The sequence below is a fragment of the Bemisia tabaci genome, chromosome 3 (assembly GCF_918797505.1).
Source record: "Bemisia tabaci chromosome 3, PGI_BMITA_v3".
Lineage (NCBI taxonomy): Eukaryota > Metazoa > Arthropoda > Insecta > Hemiptera > Aleyrodidae > Bemisia > Bemisia tabaci.
The window spans coordinates 28,363,674-28,379,956 of record NC_092795.1 but is presented as its reverse complement, the minus strand read 5'-3'; the positions used below and the strand labels follow the sequence as shown (position 1 = coordinate 28,379,956).

Below are 16,283 nucleotides of genomic sequence, written 5' to 3'. Positions count from 1 at the left end.
GCATCCATTAAAAATCACCAATTTACACTAAAACTGCATGCATGCACAGAAATTCTTGACGCGAAGAAATATTGTTATGGGCTATCTACTTTACGTGCATTCATGAGTAGGTTCTTTTGTTTTTTGAATGTTGTGTTCCGACTCAAATGAGATCCGAAAATTTACGGGGTAAAGGCTGTCAAGGCTAAGAAGCTGCGAATTCAAAAGGAATTTAGATATTTAATTAACAAATGAAATAATTCACACAACGTTCTGAAGCTGCTTGATGGGTAATAAAATCCTGAAATGAATAACCTAATCATACCCGGCAAGTTGAATTGGGTGAAGTTTAAACAAGCAGTGAACTCCAACACAATGTGTTGATAAGGCGCGTCATTAACTCGCACATATCAACCCCTTTAGTTTTCATTTACAGAGATTTCAAAAAAGGCAAGCAGCACAACAAGAGAATTCACGATCCAACAGTGCAAGGTCAACGACGCACCTTGACGAGACCGTGTATTGTGAATCTAGAAAGCTATTCGAACAAATTTAAGTTTTTTGATCTGCCTCAAGCAAAATCTTATCAGATTCTTGAAGAAAAGTGCTACGGAAAAATTTAAGCGAAGAAAGGAAAAATTCTGTCGAACTCCTAGAAGATAAAGTCGATTTAAAGGTATTTTGGGGCTAAAATACCCAAATCACCGGTATTATAAATCCCGTTATATTATTGAAAAGAGATTTACTCGATATAAATGCAATTGTATTAAATATGTCTTGATTTTTTTATTTTAAACGTCTTTTCATGCAAAGAAGCTTAACCATGTCCATGCTTTATTCATTCATGAATTGAAAGTAAGCAATCCACATCCCGAAAATCTACCGATTTGCCGTGAAAAATTGCAGAAACTTGATATACCAGGTCGATGTACCCACTCTTTGAATTTACCAATCGATTTAGTGAGTGCACGTATGTGAAAGTCAAAATGCTATAGTCATTTTGGGTGCATTCATTTTTCATGAAACAATTGTAAGTAATTTCAATCCCGAAAAACCATACATTTTCCGTATAAAATCGAAAAAATCAAAATATGTCGACTCCCTGACGTGAAAATTAAATTCTACGTGTGAAAATACTTATGTATCGATATGCTGAACAGAATGCCCGCCTCTCCTCGTAATTTACAAACCGTTCCTATACTCATCTCAAAATTTTTCTCAGAGCTTTGTGTTATTATCAGCTTCCATTTAAACCCCGGTTTGATGGCCGAATCGGCTGCCCAAAAAGCAAGCCATTTTTGAAGGGCTCTATGAGAAATTCGTGATATTATCAGCTCTCAGGAAATCACCCCATGGGTAAAATTGCTGGTATAAATTTTCGAGAGCTTAAAATAATCGTATTCAAGAAACTAAGGCATTAAACTATGGAGTCAATTTCGTTTTAATAATGTAACGGGATTTACTTGTCTTCAGGTCAAAACTCATACAAGGAAGCCCCTTGCAAGAGGCTAATTTTTTGTAATTTCACTCAATTTTTTCTCCTTTTTATAATTGAATTGCTTGTCACATTCTGAGGTCAATCATATTAAATTGTAATTTATACATTTCTTTTTTTCCCCCTTCATTTTATTTTTTGTTTGGAGAAGTTTTGTTGATTTCTTCGGATTTCGAATACTGTAACTTCTCTTCTATTTGGCCGATTTTTATGAATGAGACCTCTTTTAATTCGTGTTTCAACGGAGAGTAAGGAAAAAATTGCTAAAAACTCGCGAAACAATTTTTTTTGAAAATTGGGCGAATCCTAGCGTGACGGTGAAATGGTTAATGAAGCGTAAGTAATTGGGCGAGGGGCTGAGGATCCCGGCCTAGCTTGGCGACCGTCATTAGCTATTGTTCGTCGAGACGCCGACGCAGTGATCAGGAGCGTGGGGAAGAGAGGGGTAAGTGGATTCCTGTATGAGCCACGTTTAGCTAATGGTCTAATGAGTCTCGAGGCTCATCACAGATTGCACTTACACAGATTGCACTGTATTTCTTAGTTTTAATAAGAAATAAAATATAATTCTGTAAAATTAGTAAATAAATACCAAGACAATTATTCAGGATGTCAAAGACTGACTGAAAACTTTTTATTAACCTCATATGATAAAAATATTATTATCAGCTGACACTGACATTGTTGTCAGATGAACAGCACTATCAGAGCACGGGTACCAACTTTTGAAAAGTATAACAGAGGTGTGGAGATCTGTCAAAGCAACGTTTTGAACAAAACGGAGGAGTTAAATTCTCATTCCGAGAGTGCCGACCTGCTCAGCCATCCTCGAATCAGTTCGCTTGATTCTGCTTATATATGCATATTTTAAATCAGCGCGTCGTACTCTTAGGCTTTTTTTAAGAAAACCAAGTAACGTAGACTCTTGGTATTCACTGCACATAAACTAGAGAGCCCCAGAATGAGAAACAACTTTAAATCATAATTATTGACGGATAAATAAACTTTTTACACGCTTTGGAAAATCTCAGAAGTTCGCGGTAGTCACTTTTCGGTAAGGAACTAAGGGACTCGGTTATTGTATCGAGCAGGGTTCGAAACGATCGCAAAGGCGGTATACTACGTATACGCGCCAAAAAAATCGTCTTTAAACATTTCATCTGAATGGACCAAACTTTGAATTGCGTTTATCGTGCCGTTCTTCATATACGGGCAAAGCAACGCTGTTATTCTTGGATCTAGACCCATCCCCGAACTACATTCATTGACGGGTGTGGTAAACACTTTTTTCTAGAGTATGATCAAAAGGGGGACGATTTGAACTTCGGAGATGGCATTGCCTTCAAGAACGACATACCACAAAAGCAGTAGGAAAAGCTTCCGACATGAAAATTTCTCTTCCATCCCATGACGTCAAATGAAAAAAAAAGTACTTCCAGTTTCAAAGTATAAGCACCTCGTATCGTGCGTGACCATCGCCAAGGCAGCCTCGGGAAATTTGAAATAAATAGCATAGTCGATTGCACTAAGATCGCTAAAATTGTACAGAAGTTTGCAGTTCATTGATAGTAGGAGTGATATCGAGTTTGGTTTGTTTTCCATCGTTGCGAGGTGGAGAACAGTATTCTGAAACCAGATCAAGACGCCAAAAAGCCAGTGTTAGTTTGCGAGGTTTTAATCCTAGAATCGATCATTCCTAAATGTTTTTGAAATTAATTTTACTTCGATAGTTGAGTCTTATAAGGTTTATTAAAATGTCGATCTCCGATTACATTGGCTAAAATTACTGTGTCTGTACACAAATAAAATTTCTGATCTTACTGTGTGAAAAGGGCCACACCACCCACCATACTAAAAAAATATGTGTACTATTTAAGATACTGTAAATTCAAATATATAGTGTTAAATCGTACTATTATGGGTTAGAACATAATTCTATATGATATACAAACTGGAAATAAATATTTATTACACGAAAATTTCAAAATACAGGGTTATTCAAAAGTTACGCACCACTGGCCATAACTTTAGTTCTAATTATGATATCGATTTTCGGTTTGTGGCGTCCTTCCTCATATCGAGGGGGAAACTTTTTGAGGTACTTTCCAGTTCTTCACCCCCCCCCCAGGGGGAGGGGGGGCGGGGGGCAACTCAAAAATTTCAAATGGCAACCCCCATCATGTGATACATCGTTAGAAAGAGCATGAAAAAAGAAAATTTTTAGCGCAAACCGGAAGTCGATCTGACCCCCCTATCAAAAGTTAGGGGGGTCCAAAGGTTATTTAGGGGGTCCGTACCTTCATTTTTTAGAGTAGCTTCGGCGGCTCTTGGACATACCGTTTCTCTTTTCAAAGAGTCCTCGAATACTCTAAGTCTGATACCGAAGTCTTCATATTGCCCCCGGGCCACCACAGGCCCCCGTAGGGGGGGGGGGGGATGGGCCTGTTACAATGAAAAATTGCATTAAAATACGAAAAGTCACAGAAGTGCTTCAAACTTAGCATCAAATCCGAGTGGAACTTCTTGCCAATGTTAACGCAAACGCAGCCTGCGAGTTTAAAGTGAGTTTTCAAAACTCTTAGCCCCCTGCCCCCTCATTTTTGGTTGCAGAGCGGGTAAAAACCGGGAATTCACTACAAATAATGCCCGAAACTAATGTCCAACTTGAGAAGGACCCTTGAAACGTTGCGACCAGTCGGAGCATTGACATACAGGGACTGCCGCCCCCTTAAAGTACGGAAACATCCATAAAACCCTCGCTGCCCCCCTCATTTTTCGTTGCGGAGCGGGTAAAAACCGGGAAAATCGCCAGAAATGATGCCCGAAATCACTGTAGAACTTGACGCGGACCCTTGAAACGTTGCGCCCAGTCGGAGAACTGCAACACAGGAACTGCCGCGCACTTTAAGGATGGAATCATCCATGAAACCCTTCGCTGCCCCCCTCTTTTTTCGTTGCAGAGCTGGTAAGAACCGGGGCATCATTTCTGGCAAATTTCCCGGTTCTTACCAGCTCTGCAACGAAAAAAGAGGGGGCAGCGAAGGGTTTTATGGATGATTCCATCCTTAAAGTGCGCGGCAGTTCCTGTGTTGCAGTTCTCCGACTGGGCGCAACGTTTCAAGGGTCCTTCTAAAGTTGGACATTAGTTTCGGGCATTATTTGTAATGAATTCCCGGTTTTTACCCGCTCTGCGACCAAAAATGAGGGGGCAGGGGGCTAAGAGTTTTGAAAACTCACTTTAAACTCGCAGGCTGCGTTTGCGTTAACATTGGCAAGAAGTTCCACTCGGATTTGATGCTAAGTTTGAAGCACTTCTGTGACTTTTCGTATTTTAATGCAATTTTTCATTGTAACAGGCCCATCCCCCCCTACGGGGAGCCTGTGGTGGCCCGGGGGCAATATTAAGACTTCGGTATTAGACTTAGAGTATTCGAGGACTCTTTGAAAAGAGAAATGGTATGTCCAAGAGCCGCCGAAGCTACTCTAAAAAATGAAGGTACGGACCCCCTAAATAACCTTTGGACCCCCCTAACTTTTGATAGGGGGGTCAGATCGACTTCCGGTTTGCGCTAAAAATTTTCTTTTTTCATGCTCTTTCTAACGATGTATCACATGATGGGGGTTGCCATTTGAAATTTTTGAGTTGCCCCCCCGCCCCCCTCCCCCTGGGGGGGGGGGGTGAAGAAGCACTTGGCGCACGTCATGTGCACACAGATGGAGCGATATCCATTCGTAATGATTCTAATTTTGGACCAGATATGAGTCAGTGGCACGTTCCAGGGGTATGGATCATCTTCTACATTCTATGTATTCAAATGGTTTTGTAAATTGATAATAAAAGATATGTTTCCCCTATAATTAAACGCATATTAGGGTTATATTATGCGAAGAAGTGTGCGTGTTAGTTATGTATTCTAGCAAAAGGCAAGGTCAAAATAACGATGCAGCAAGTTAATATTGCCAATTTGAGCTGGATCAGAAAAAGTTGGAATAGTTTGCAGACAGTGACATCATCGTTGATCGCGGATACTGCGATGTAATTCAATACCTCGAGGAAATTGGGTTTGAACCCAGAATGACAAATCTTTTTGGGCAGGGAAAAAGGCAATTTTCCTTAGAGGATGAAAACGAATCTCGACTAGTGACAAGGATCCGGTGGATTGAGGAGGCCCGAAAGTCCATATTCAAGTTTTTGGATATCACCAAGGCGAATTTAAAAAAAAACAAGCAGTGAACTCCAACACAATGTGTTGATAAGGCGCGTCATTAACTCGCACATATCAACCCCTTTAGTTTTCATTTACAGAGATTTCAAAAAAGGCAAGCAGCACAACAAGAGAATTCACGATCCAACACTGCAAGGTCAACGACGCACCTTGACGAGACCGTGTATTGTGAATCTAGAAAGCTATTCGAACAAATTTAAGTTTTTTGATCCGCCTCAAGCAAAATCTTATCAGATTCTTGAAGAAAAGTGCTACGGAAAAATTTAAGCGAAGAAAGGAAAAATTCTGTCGAATTCCTAGAAGATAAAGTCGATTTAAAGGTATTTTGGGGCTAAAATACCCAAATCACCGGTATTATAAATCCCGTTATATTATTGAAAAGAAATTGACTCGATATAAATGCAATTGTATTAAATATGTCTTGATTTTGTTATTTTAAACGTCTTTTCATGCAAAGAAGCTCAACCATGTCCATGCTTTATTCATTCATGAATTGAAAGTAAGCAATCCACATCCCGAAAATCTACCGATTTGCCGTAAAAAATCGCAGAAACTTGATATACCAGGTCGATGTACCCACTCTTTGAATTTACCAATCAATTTAGTGAGTGCACGTAGGTATGTGAAAGTCAAAATGCTATAGTCATTTTGGGTGCATTCATTTTTCATGAAACAATTGTAAGTAATTTCAATCCCGAAAAACCATAAATTTCCCGTATAAAATCGAAAAAATCAAAATATGTCGACTCCCTGACGTGAAAATTGAATTCTACGTGTGAAAATACTTATGTATCGATATGCTGAACAGAATGCCCGCCTCTCCTCGTAATGTACAAACCGTTCCTATACTCATCTTAAAATTGTTCTCAGAGCTTTGTGTTATTATCAGCTTCCATTTAAACCCCGGTTTGATGGCCGAATCGGCTGCCCAAAAAGCAAGCCATTTTTGAAGGGCTCTATGAGAAATTCGTGATATTATCAGCTCTCAGGAAATCACCTCATGGGTAAAATTGCTGATATAAATCGAGTGCTTAAAATAATCGTATTCAAGAAACTAAGGCATTAAACTATGGAGTCAATTTCGTTTTAATAATATAACGGGATTTACTTGTCTTCAGGTCAAAACTCATACAAGGAAGCCCCTTGCAAGAGGCTAATTTTTTGTAATTTCACTCAATTTTTTCTCCTTTTTATAATTGAATTGCTTGTCACATTCTGAGGTCAATCATATTAAATTGTAATTTATACATTCCCCCCCCCCCCTTCATTTTATTTTTTGTTTGGAGAAGTTTTGTTGATTTCTTCGGATTTCGAATACTGTAACTTCTCTTCTATTTGGCCGATTTTTATGAATGAGACCTCTTTTAATTCGTGTTTTAACGGAGAGTAAGGAAAAAATTGCTAAAAACTCGCGAAACAATTTTTTTTGAAAATTGGACGAATCCTAGCGTGACGGTGAAATGGTTAATGAAGCGTAAGTAATTGGGCGAGGGGCTGAGGATCCCGGCATCGCTTGGCAACCGTCATTAGCTATTGTTCGTCGAGACGCCGACGCAGTGAGCAGGAGCGTGGGAAAGAGAGGGGTAAGTGGATTCCTGTATGAGCCACGTTTAGCTAATGGTCTAATGAGTCTCGAGGCTCATCACAGATTGCACTTACACAGATTGCACTATCAGAGCACGGGTACCAACTTTTGGAAAGTATAACCGAGGTTACAGATCTGTCAAAGCAACGTTTTGAACAAAACGGAGGAGTTAAATTCTCATTTCGAGAGTGCCGACCTGCTCAGCCATCCTCGAATCAATTCGCTTGATTCTGCTTATATATGCATATTTTAAATCAGCGCGTCGCATTCTTAGGCTTTTTTTGAAAAAACCAAGTAACGTAGACTCTTGGTATTCACTGCACATAAACTAATGAGCCCCAGAATGAGAAACAACTTTAAATCATAATTATTGATGGATAAATAAACTTTTTACACGCTTTGGAAAATCTCAGAAGTTCGCGGTAGTCACTTTTCGGTAAGGAACTAAGGGACTCGGTTATTGTATCGAGCAGGGTTCGAAACGATCGCAAAGGCGGTATACTACGTATACGCGCCAAAAGCCGGTGCAATTTATTGTAAACCAGTATAACGAGAGAATCTTCATGGAAAATTGACATGAGAACTTCTGTTGAAAGCACAAGAGGTAAATGTTGTACAAGCTCGAGTGGACTGTGTCCACTCTGGATCTAGATACCAAGAGATGGTGCTTTTGAATTTAAAAGTGAACCTGCCTCAACCTTTAAAAAAGAAAGTATTTTCCACACTTAAGTTTTGCAGAGATGAAAAAATTAACTGTAGGTAATCAAGAGATAAATCAAGGCCAAACTTCAGAGGGATGGCAATGAAAAATTGCAGGTCGAGTGTGACATCAATGAGGCCGGGCTTTTTCAAACGCAAGTTTTCACTGCGGAGTTCCAAAACGCCACAAGACATCAAACATTCATTGCGTAAGTGGGCATTGTTAGAAAAATGAAAAAGATAGGTGTGTGATTGGTTTTTGAGAGCAATACGAAAGTTATAGGCAAGAGGGTGAAATAGTGACAATGTAAACTTTTTATAATTTCGACGAGGCTTATTTAAAAAACTGACGAGGTTTAGACGACGAGGCTCCATCTACACCCGTCACCAATTCTACAAGCTCAACCTTCAATAAATATTATGACACGGCAAGCAATAGACTTTCGAATTTTGTTACAACTTCTCTTCCTTTAGTGTTCTTTCTTTTCCTCAAGCGACGATTTTTCCTTCGCCTTAAAAGTGGCGCGCCTGACAACAAGAGAAGCAGAGACTATTCGTAACGCGCAACGCTGGGGTAAGGCTAGGAGACCAGGCAACATCCTACACCCTGGAATGCCTACTGATATTTCAGGTGATTTGTGACCAGGTTGTCTTCATAATATGACTTTCTCATGGTTTGGTGCTCGAGAAAAATATTTAGAACCCACCAAAAAATTAAACTCTAAAACAAAGTACACAGTGAGATGTATTGTACCCACCCCGTCCTTGTCTACTTGATCCAGCAAGTGCGAATGGACTGAGTGCAGAAGCTCCATAGTCTGAGTGTAGCCGCTCATAGCGGCCAAATGCAGAGGGTTCCGGCCGTTGTGATCGCGGTGAAGCAATGCACCTTTGTTCAGCAATAACTGAACCACCCGCGTATGCCCTGAAATTGCATCGTATAGTAATATCCACATCGCCAAAACAAGCCTAAGTTCTGAGTAACGACGCACAGAGGCGACTCTTGAGAGTTAACACATACGTATTCATACATAGTAAACACATTTAAATGGTTCAATTTCCCCGTTCGGACAATTATTTAATACTTCATGTTTATTTTATTGTTAATTATTTTTTTTTCCTTTTTTTTTTAATCTTACAGGACAGCTCCCGGTATTAAGTCGAGGACTAGAGTCTTGGGTCTTTTTCTTGTTCTTACTATTAAAGTTTTCAAGGATAAAAACCTGAGAAATTGAGAATAGAATTAAAGAAATAATAGAACAAGGAAAGAAAAAGGACTATTCTATGTAAGGGAAATCCCGAACAACCCTGCAGGTGCTTAGAATGACTGGCTTCTGCATGGTTTTAAGAGAGTGATCTGGGAGTTAGGTGTTCAGTTAGGTGACAGACATGATGAAACAATGTCTATGTCCCAAATTCTCTTAATTTCCACAGAGAGACATGTATTTGGATATCGTAAATGTTGCATTAATGTTTTTATCATTCGATGATGTGATACGTTTAGTCGCCCAAAGTGGATTTAAGTTTACAAGAGATCTCATTTGAGTTAATTTAAACTTATTGCACTGGGGTAGTTTTTTTCACATCACTTATAATGTAAAAGCTCAAAAGATCCGAACCTTGCTGCGACGCAATGTGCAGAGGCGTCAGACCTCCACCATCAGTTTCGTTGATAATGAAAGTCCCTTTTTCAGACTCGAGGAGTTGCTTAACGGTGTTGTAGCGACCATACCTGAAAATAGTAATTATTTGAAAAAAAAATACAGAAGTTGCGAAATGATATTGTGTAAGATACTTCTAATCCCGATCAAAGTATTCAATTTTTCTGATTAATTGCTAATGTCTTCGAGACTGTTAATAGTTAGGCGAAAATTACATTGCTTTCAACGCGAACTTCGAATTAACTTTCAAAATATAGACAATAATGGGTCGATTAATTCTTCATTACTGATCATAAACTTTTCAATGACGATCAAGATACGGAAGAATGTATGTACAAACATAAATTTACTGCGTAAATCGCATCTCCAATCACATGGAGGATGTGAAACCTTCACTGGAAAAAAAAAACACATTGGGTCTAGAGTTCAGACTCTTAAAAACATCGACAAGAAAAAGTACTCTTGATTCAATCAGAATCTAGCTTTAATCAAGAAGCAAGCCTCTTAATTCAAGCGGATTTTGTTTTGATTCAAGCAAAAATCCGATTGAATCAAGAGGATTTTTTTTTGTCAATGTTTTCGAGAGTCTGGACTCTAGATCCAAGGTGTTTTTTTTTTTCCAGTGTTTCATCTGACCAAAAATAATTTGAAGTGATTGGGCTCAAAAATAATGAGCTCAACTAGTCGTTCAAAAAATATTGACAATGAGCAGCTAAAGAACCTGAACATTCATTTAATGATCGTCTCGAGAGTTCTGCTGAGTCCTCAGGCAGTAGCCTAACCGCCGATAAAATCGATCTTCGAGCTCCTCCAAGCAGCTCAGCGACAAGGACGACCACTATAAATGCAATAGATCAATCTGCTTTACTGTGTGCGGATGCACTGGTAACATTATGTTTAAATTAAATATTAATTCATACAATTGAATACAAGTAAATTATCAACGCAATTTAATGGCGGCTTTGGGTACTTCAGTTATAGAATTTGCGGCACAAATAGTAACGAATTCGATACATGTATTAGAAGAAAAAAACGAAATACCTTGCGGCGAAATGCAAGGGACTTTCATTATTATTATTTTTCAAATTGACGCAGGCTCCTAGATGTATTAGGTTCTCGAGACTTCTGATGTGCCCTCCTCGGCTGGCGTAGTGCAGAGGTGAGCAACCGATATGATCCTTTTCGTTAAGGAGTTGCTGCAGACTCTCCGGGGCCTGCACCTGTATTGAAAAGACATATTCACTCCGAATCAAAAAGTGGAGAAAACCATGCGAGCATCATTTAACTAAAAACCCGTCCACTACGTTTTAGAGTTGAAGGAAGAGAAGAGAGGAGAGGAGAAACGGAGAGCTAAGAAGCGCTGTGGGGAGTCTGGACCCACAACTCTACTCTTGGTGTAATACACAAGGAGGTTTCCACCACCGAGTCACCTCATGGCTTTGCCCTAGAGACATCGTACGTAATAATTCACACTTACGGGCCTGAAGCAGACATGTAAATGTAATCGTTCTTTAGAGGTCGAATCAAGTGGACAAAGTGGAGATGTTGCGGCGTGTGTGAGGAATTTGCCATTTGACTGTTGATACAAATGTAAAAGTTCGCGAGAAACACGATGGTGCTACTAGTTTTCTCTGAAATAAACTCCCGAGCTCAAAAAAAGCTCTCAAGTTGAGGCCAAAATGGAGGGGATATCCCACCCTACCCTGACAGTCCACCTCTACATCAAAACACACTCTCCATGCAAAGATAGGGAGCAAATACGTTAGCAGGGTTTCCGTGTTTTCAGTTTTGGAGTCCCCAAATAAGGCGGCAGCCTTGTCAATGTATTTGCTCCCTATCTGTGCATGGAGAGTTTGTCTTGATGTAGATGTGGACTCTCAGGGTAGGGTGGGATATCCCCTCCATTTAGGCCTCAACTTGAGAGCTTTTTTTGAGCTTGGGAGTTGATTTCAGAGAAAACCAGTGGCACCATCGTGTTTCTCACGAACTTTTACATTATAATCAACAGTCAAATCGCAAATTCCTCACACATGCAACATCTCATTGTGGATTTATACGGTAATGCAGGTGCATAAGCGCTTCCTGCCATAAAATATGAACTATTACGATGTCTCGGCATTGCTCAAACCGAGTCCTGGTTATGAGTTCAGCCGTCAACAGTGAACGCGCAGTGACCTCCGACCTGTCTCACAATAGTACGAAGTACTACAGCACCCGGAGAACCAAAGCGTCGGCGGAGTACCACCCCCACGTATATGACTAAAATTTCTTCTTAGTATAATTTTCAGAATAATATACACCCATTTCTTATAGTCGGATTACTTATGATAATTATGGTAAAAGTTGCCATATTCGTTAATCTCATTAGTTAGGATAATTATAAGCAACAACACAGTTGTTTGTATATGCATCCGTGGCATTGAATTCGACTCTTTTAGGATATGTAACTATAAGAAGATACGATGCAAAAATCACCCAAATAAGGTCCGTCTCCATTATTACATAATTGGCAAGCATCTACGAAAAAAACCAAAACTTTGCACCGACAAGAACATCTGGTCCTCGATCGATGTTCTAGAGAAATCTCCTGACCACGCCCACTTCACTTGTTCCGCGTTGTTCTTCTGTGAAACTCGAAGCAAACAATTTGCATGGGACTTGTTGGCATTGAAGTCTCACCGTGCAAACTTGACGTGCGAATTCTTCGAGGTGCCCGCCGTTCATGACTACCAGGTGCAGAACGTTCCTCTGGTTGGAATCTTTCAGGTGGATATCTGCTCCTAGTTTTATCAGCAACAGCACCGTCCTCCACCCGCCCCTCGATGCAGCTAACAGAAGAGGCGATCTTTTCTCTTTGTCCAGGGCGTTGATGTCAGCCCCCTACGCACCAAAAAAAAAAAAAAAAAAAAAAAAAAAAAAAAAAAAAAAAAAAAAACTCGATGCAAAATCTAAGCAACTGATATACATTGTACTATTTTAGCCTGTCACTATAGTTGGCGATTTTTTAGATCGAAATAATGGCCTGGTTGCACGCTCAAATTTCCTTCAAATTCCGATCAAAATGATGACAAAGATGGCGGTCGAGAGTTATCTAGATTGATGAGTAAAATTAATTAAAAACAGCGTGTTGATTGAAATTAGCATGAAATAAGCACGGTTGTGTGGAAATCAGATGAAGGCTGAGCCCCACAGTTCCATCAACTACCATCAAATTATGGCAGGCCGCAGAAATTTGATGGTAGATGGTGCGCACCAGTCACCATTTGATCGGAAATTGATGGGAATTTGAACGTGTAACCAGCACACAAGACTTTCTTTTCATGAACATAGGTCCTGAAGTTAAACCACACAATGCTATATATGACCTTCCAAAAGATATAGAGAAGAAGAATTTCCGTCAAATCGTAGAGACAGTTTGGTTCAATGGTTGTGAAAATGTGTAGCTACTGTGCTGAAAAAGTGCAACTAGTTACGAAATCATCACCAGTTGTATATTCTTCGACCAAGTTTCTGTCAGCTGTACTGAGATTTTTCGTTCTTTCGTCTTTACCCCGTATTCCAATTCGCAGCAATGCATGTTTTATTGCGACTATCTACTATTCAAATAATTATAAGTGTACTACGGCAAAAAAGTATTACTTACAGTCGCATTTTAGCATACGATAACAATTTTGCACGGATTGGAAAACGCGGCATAAAATCTTTTTTTCTAGAAATGACAAGACCGACGTTTTGCAGATCACACTAAATTGCAGTTTGCCCATGTTACTCAATACTCACACACAGCACCGCTGACGTGCCGAGGAAAATCGCCGCGACATCCTCTGGGTGATCTGTCTTAGAAGAACCTAGAATTTTCTGGAAAACTACTTACTATCTTCCAGTGTTCAAGAGAATTTTCATCTAAATTTAATCTAAGGCATCCCAGCAATACAGGGCTTTCCCTTAGTTTTACAATATTCAAAGCTAAAATTTTTGTATGCCTCATATTTTCAGAAAAAAAAAAACATGTAAATTCACGGAGATTCTGCAAAAAACACGCTAATTCACCGCGATAATAACACTATTGCGAGCTGTCATACCCAATTTTAACAGCCTTCCCATTTATCGCATAATCGGATTCGGGAGGTTCCGAAACTCCTGAAGTATCCGAAAACTTAAAGTTGCAATATTCATAACTTTTCTAGGAACTTTGCCATGTGAACTTTTGAATGTTTCTCCGGCGAATTGCCTTCGCACGGCAGAATGGGCCACGGCACCATGGCATAAAATCCCAACTGAAGTTGCTTGGTCCGGCTACGTGACTTACTTCAGATATCAGATACTGCACGATTTCGGTTCTGTTGAACATTGCTGCGCAGTGGAGTGGGGTCATCTTCTGGATGTCGCAGGACTTCAGGCAGGTCCTTTTCTCGTCCGGCTGGAGGCTGAACATAAGTTTGACGATCTCTAGGGCTCCCTGCGCGCACGCCAGATGCACCGGAGTTGACAGGTCGTGTTGCTGGGTGGAGATCTTGGCGCCAGAGGTCAAGCACAGCTCCACCGCCTGGAAAAAACCGAGCGCCTTGAGGAGAAGTACTTCGTAGGGATGAAAACCTGGGATTAAACACCTGTGCAATATGTAAATCTCGCGTAGACCAACCAGTCAATTCCCCACGAAGTTAAAAGTCCCCTCGGTTAAGACGGGAGACATAATCCCCCCCGCCCACCCCCCCAAAAAAATAATAATTGCGGTACGTTGGTGACCTGTTGGAGTTGGAAAATACGTTAAATGAACCACTAGACTTACCAAGCAGTAGCAGTAGACGTGATGAGTCTCTAAGACTCGTTTTCTCCATTTAGTATTCTGAAAGTAGCAGGTGAGTAGATTACGTGGGGATTTATTGCGTATTTTTGGAGCCAAATATCGGACAGGCCTGCTTACAGAAAATCCAAAGACTCGAAGGAATTCTAAACGCGCCTTCTTAAAATATTTTAAAATAAGAACTTTTAAAATATTTTAGACGAACATTTAAAATATTTTTTTTTTCCAGCCCTCGCACATGTCCGACCTTAAATCACACAATTTAAAACTCTTTATTTTCAGAAAATGTAAAATCTCGGCTGTCAAATTTTCAGCAGAATGATATAAATGAGTATGAATTTGAAGACGCAAACGGAAGAAATAGTAAGTTTTTGGCTCCGCACAAAAATTTGTCTTGAAGTGTTTGCAAAGTACTTAGTCCAATTTGCGATCATGATTATGTCCGACCCTAAATCACACTTTTAGAAACTCTTTAATTTCAGAAAATTTAAAATCTAGTCTGTCAAATTTTCAGAAGAGGATGCAGAATTTCCAGGAGAGGACCTCTCAAATGCACCCGTTTGTAAGTTTTTAGCTCACGCACAAACATTTTTCTAGTAGTGCAAAAGAACTCAGTCCAGCTTGCAATCTAGCTTGACAGAAGCCTTCGTGCGCACAGAACCTTGTTACCGGAGCCTGCCGTCATTTGCACATTAATACATCTATGGAGATGAAGCAATGATGGGCATCTATCATTTCTTCAAAAACGCATTTGACTGGGACGTCGCGTCAGTCCCATCGGGTGGAGGAAAGTAACAACCGTGGATCTTCTTCCACGATTTGACTCGCTGAAGTAGCAAAAGTTCATCTTTACTTCTGAAGAAGATTTTCGGTGCTTCGAATAGGACAGGCGTTTGCCATTAGTCCTTCAATCGTACATATCCTTAAGTATTATCCATCAGATTATTTTGCATATTTCATGAACACTTTCTGTTATTTTGAGTTTTCTATTATTTATAGTGGCATTTGTTAATCAGGTACAAAGCTAAAAATGCAATGTTGGGTTTTTGCACTTTTAGCGTCACCCTCAATCCCGCATGGCTTGTGAGTTCACGTGAACCCATCATATTAATCCACGCAGAACCACCAATGGGTGGAAGGATGGAAACTTTACCGCGAAATGTTACGTAAGAATCGATGGTGAAATTTATCACTACGACTGGATGCCAGGAGACGATTGTTCACACCAATTCTTCATCTTTTTCCTTTTTTTTTCGTGTCCTAACGTAAAATATTCATTTTTTCAGGCAACAACGACGAGATGTTACGATAAGCTTCTTGAAACAGCAGTGGGGGGCGGTGGTCGCCCGGGAATTGTTAAGGCATCGATGCAAAAAGCCAGTAAAACGGCTGCGATTTCCAAAGGTAATTGAACCGGTGGAACCATTCATATATTTAATAGTTTTCATATTAATATTTTTTTTTCTTTAGTCAGTATATTACAAATAGTATGTACAATAATTTATGCACACCAAAGAAAATGATCTTTTTACAATTTGTTGGATCCGTTTAAAAAAATCAAAAACATTTTACAGGCCGGCTTCTTGATAAATGTTAAAGAGGTAGATGTAAAAAGATAAAATAAAATTAGAATAAAAAGAGCACATAAGAATGAAATAGTAATGTGCATAGCAAAATGCAAGGAAGTCAGGTGATTTCTTTAGAAAAAAGCAAGGAAATCCGTTATTTCCTTGGAAAAAAGCAAGGAACATTTCTAGTAGGGTGACCTGGCAAAAATAAATTGGGGGAAAGTTAGTTTTTGAATCGATCAATTTTGTCAACTCTGCAAATAAGA

At 39.7% G+C, this 16,283-nt stretch overlaps 1 protein-coding gene across 4 annotated transcripts in view; it reads right to left on the bottom strand.

The window, feature by feature from the left end:
- The window catches only part of TrpA1 (Transient receptor potential cation channel A1), a 58,448-nt gene that overhangs the window by 23,499 nt on the left and 18,666 nt on the right, over nt 1-16,283 (bottom strand). For all 4 annotated transcript variants that reach the window (XM_072298116.1, XM_072298115.1, XM_072298113.1 and 1 more), the window contains 6 exons: nt 13,955-14,191; nt 12,325-12,525; nt 10,687-10,865; nt 9,604-9,716; nt 8,743-8,909; nt 2,931-3,100 (listed from right to left, as the gene is read on the bottom strand). In XM_072298116.1, the coding sequence (XP_072154217.1) occupies nt 2,931-3,100; nt 8,743-8,909; nt 9,604-9,716; nt 10,687-10,865; nt 12,325-12,525; nt 13,955-14,191 (1,067 nt within the window). The remainder of the gene's footprint in view (nt 1-2,930; nt 3,101-8,742; nt 8,910-9,603; nt 9,717-10,686; nt 10,866-12,324; nt 12,526-13,954; nt 14,192-16,283) is intronic.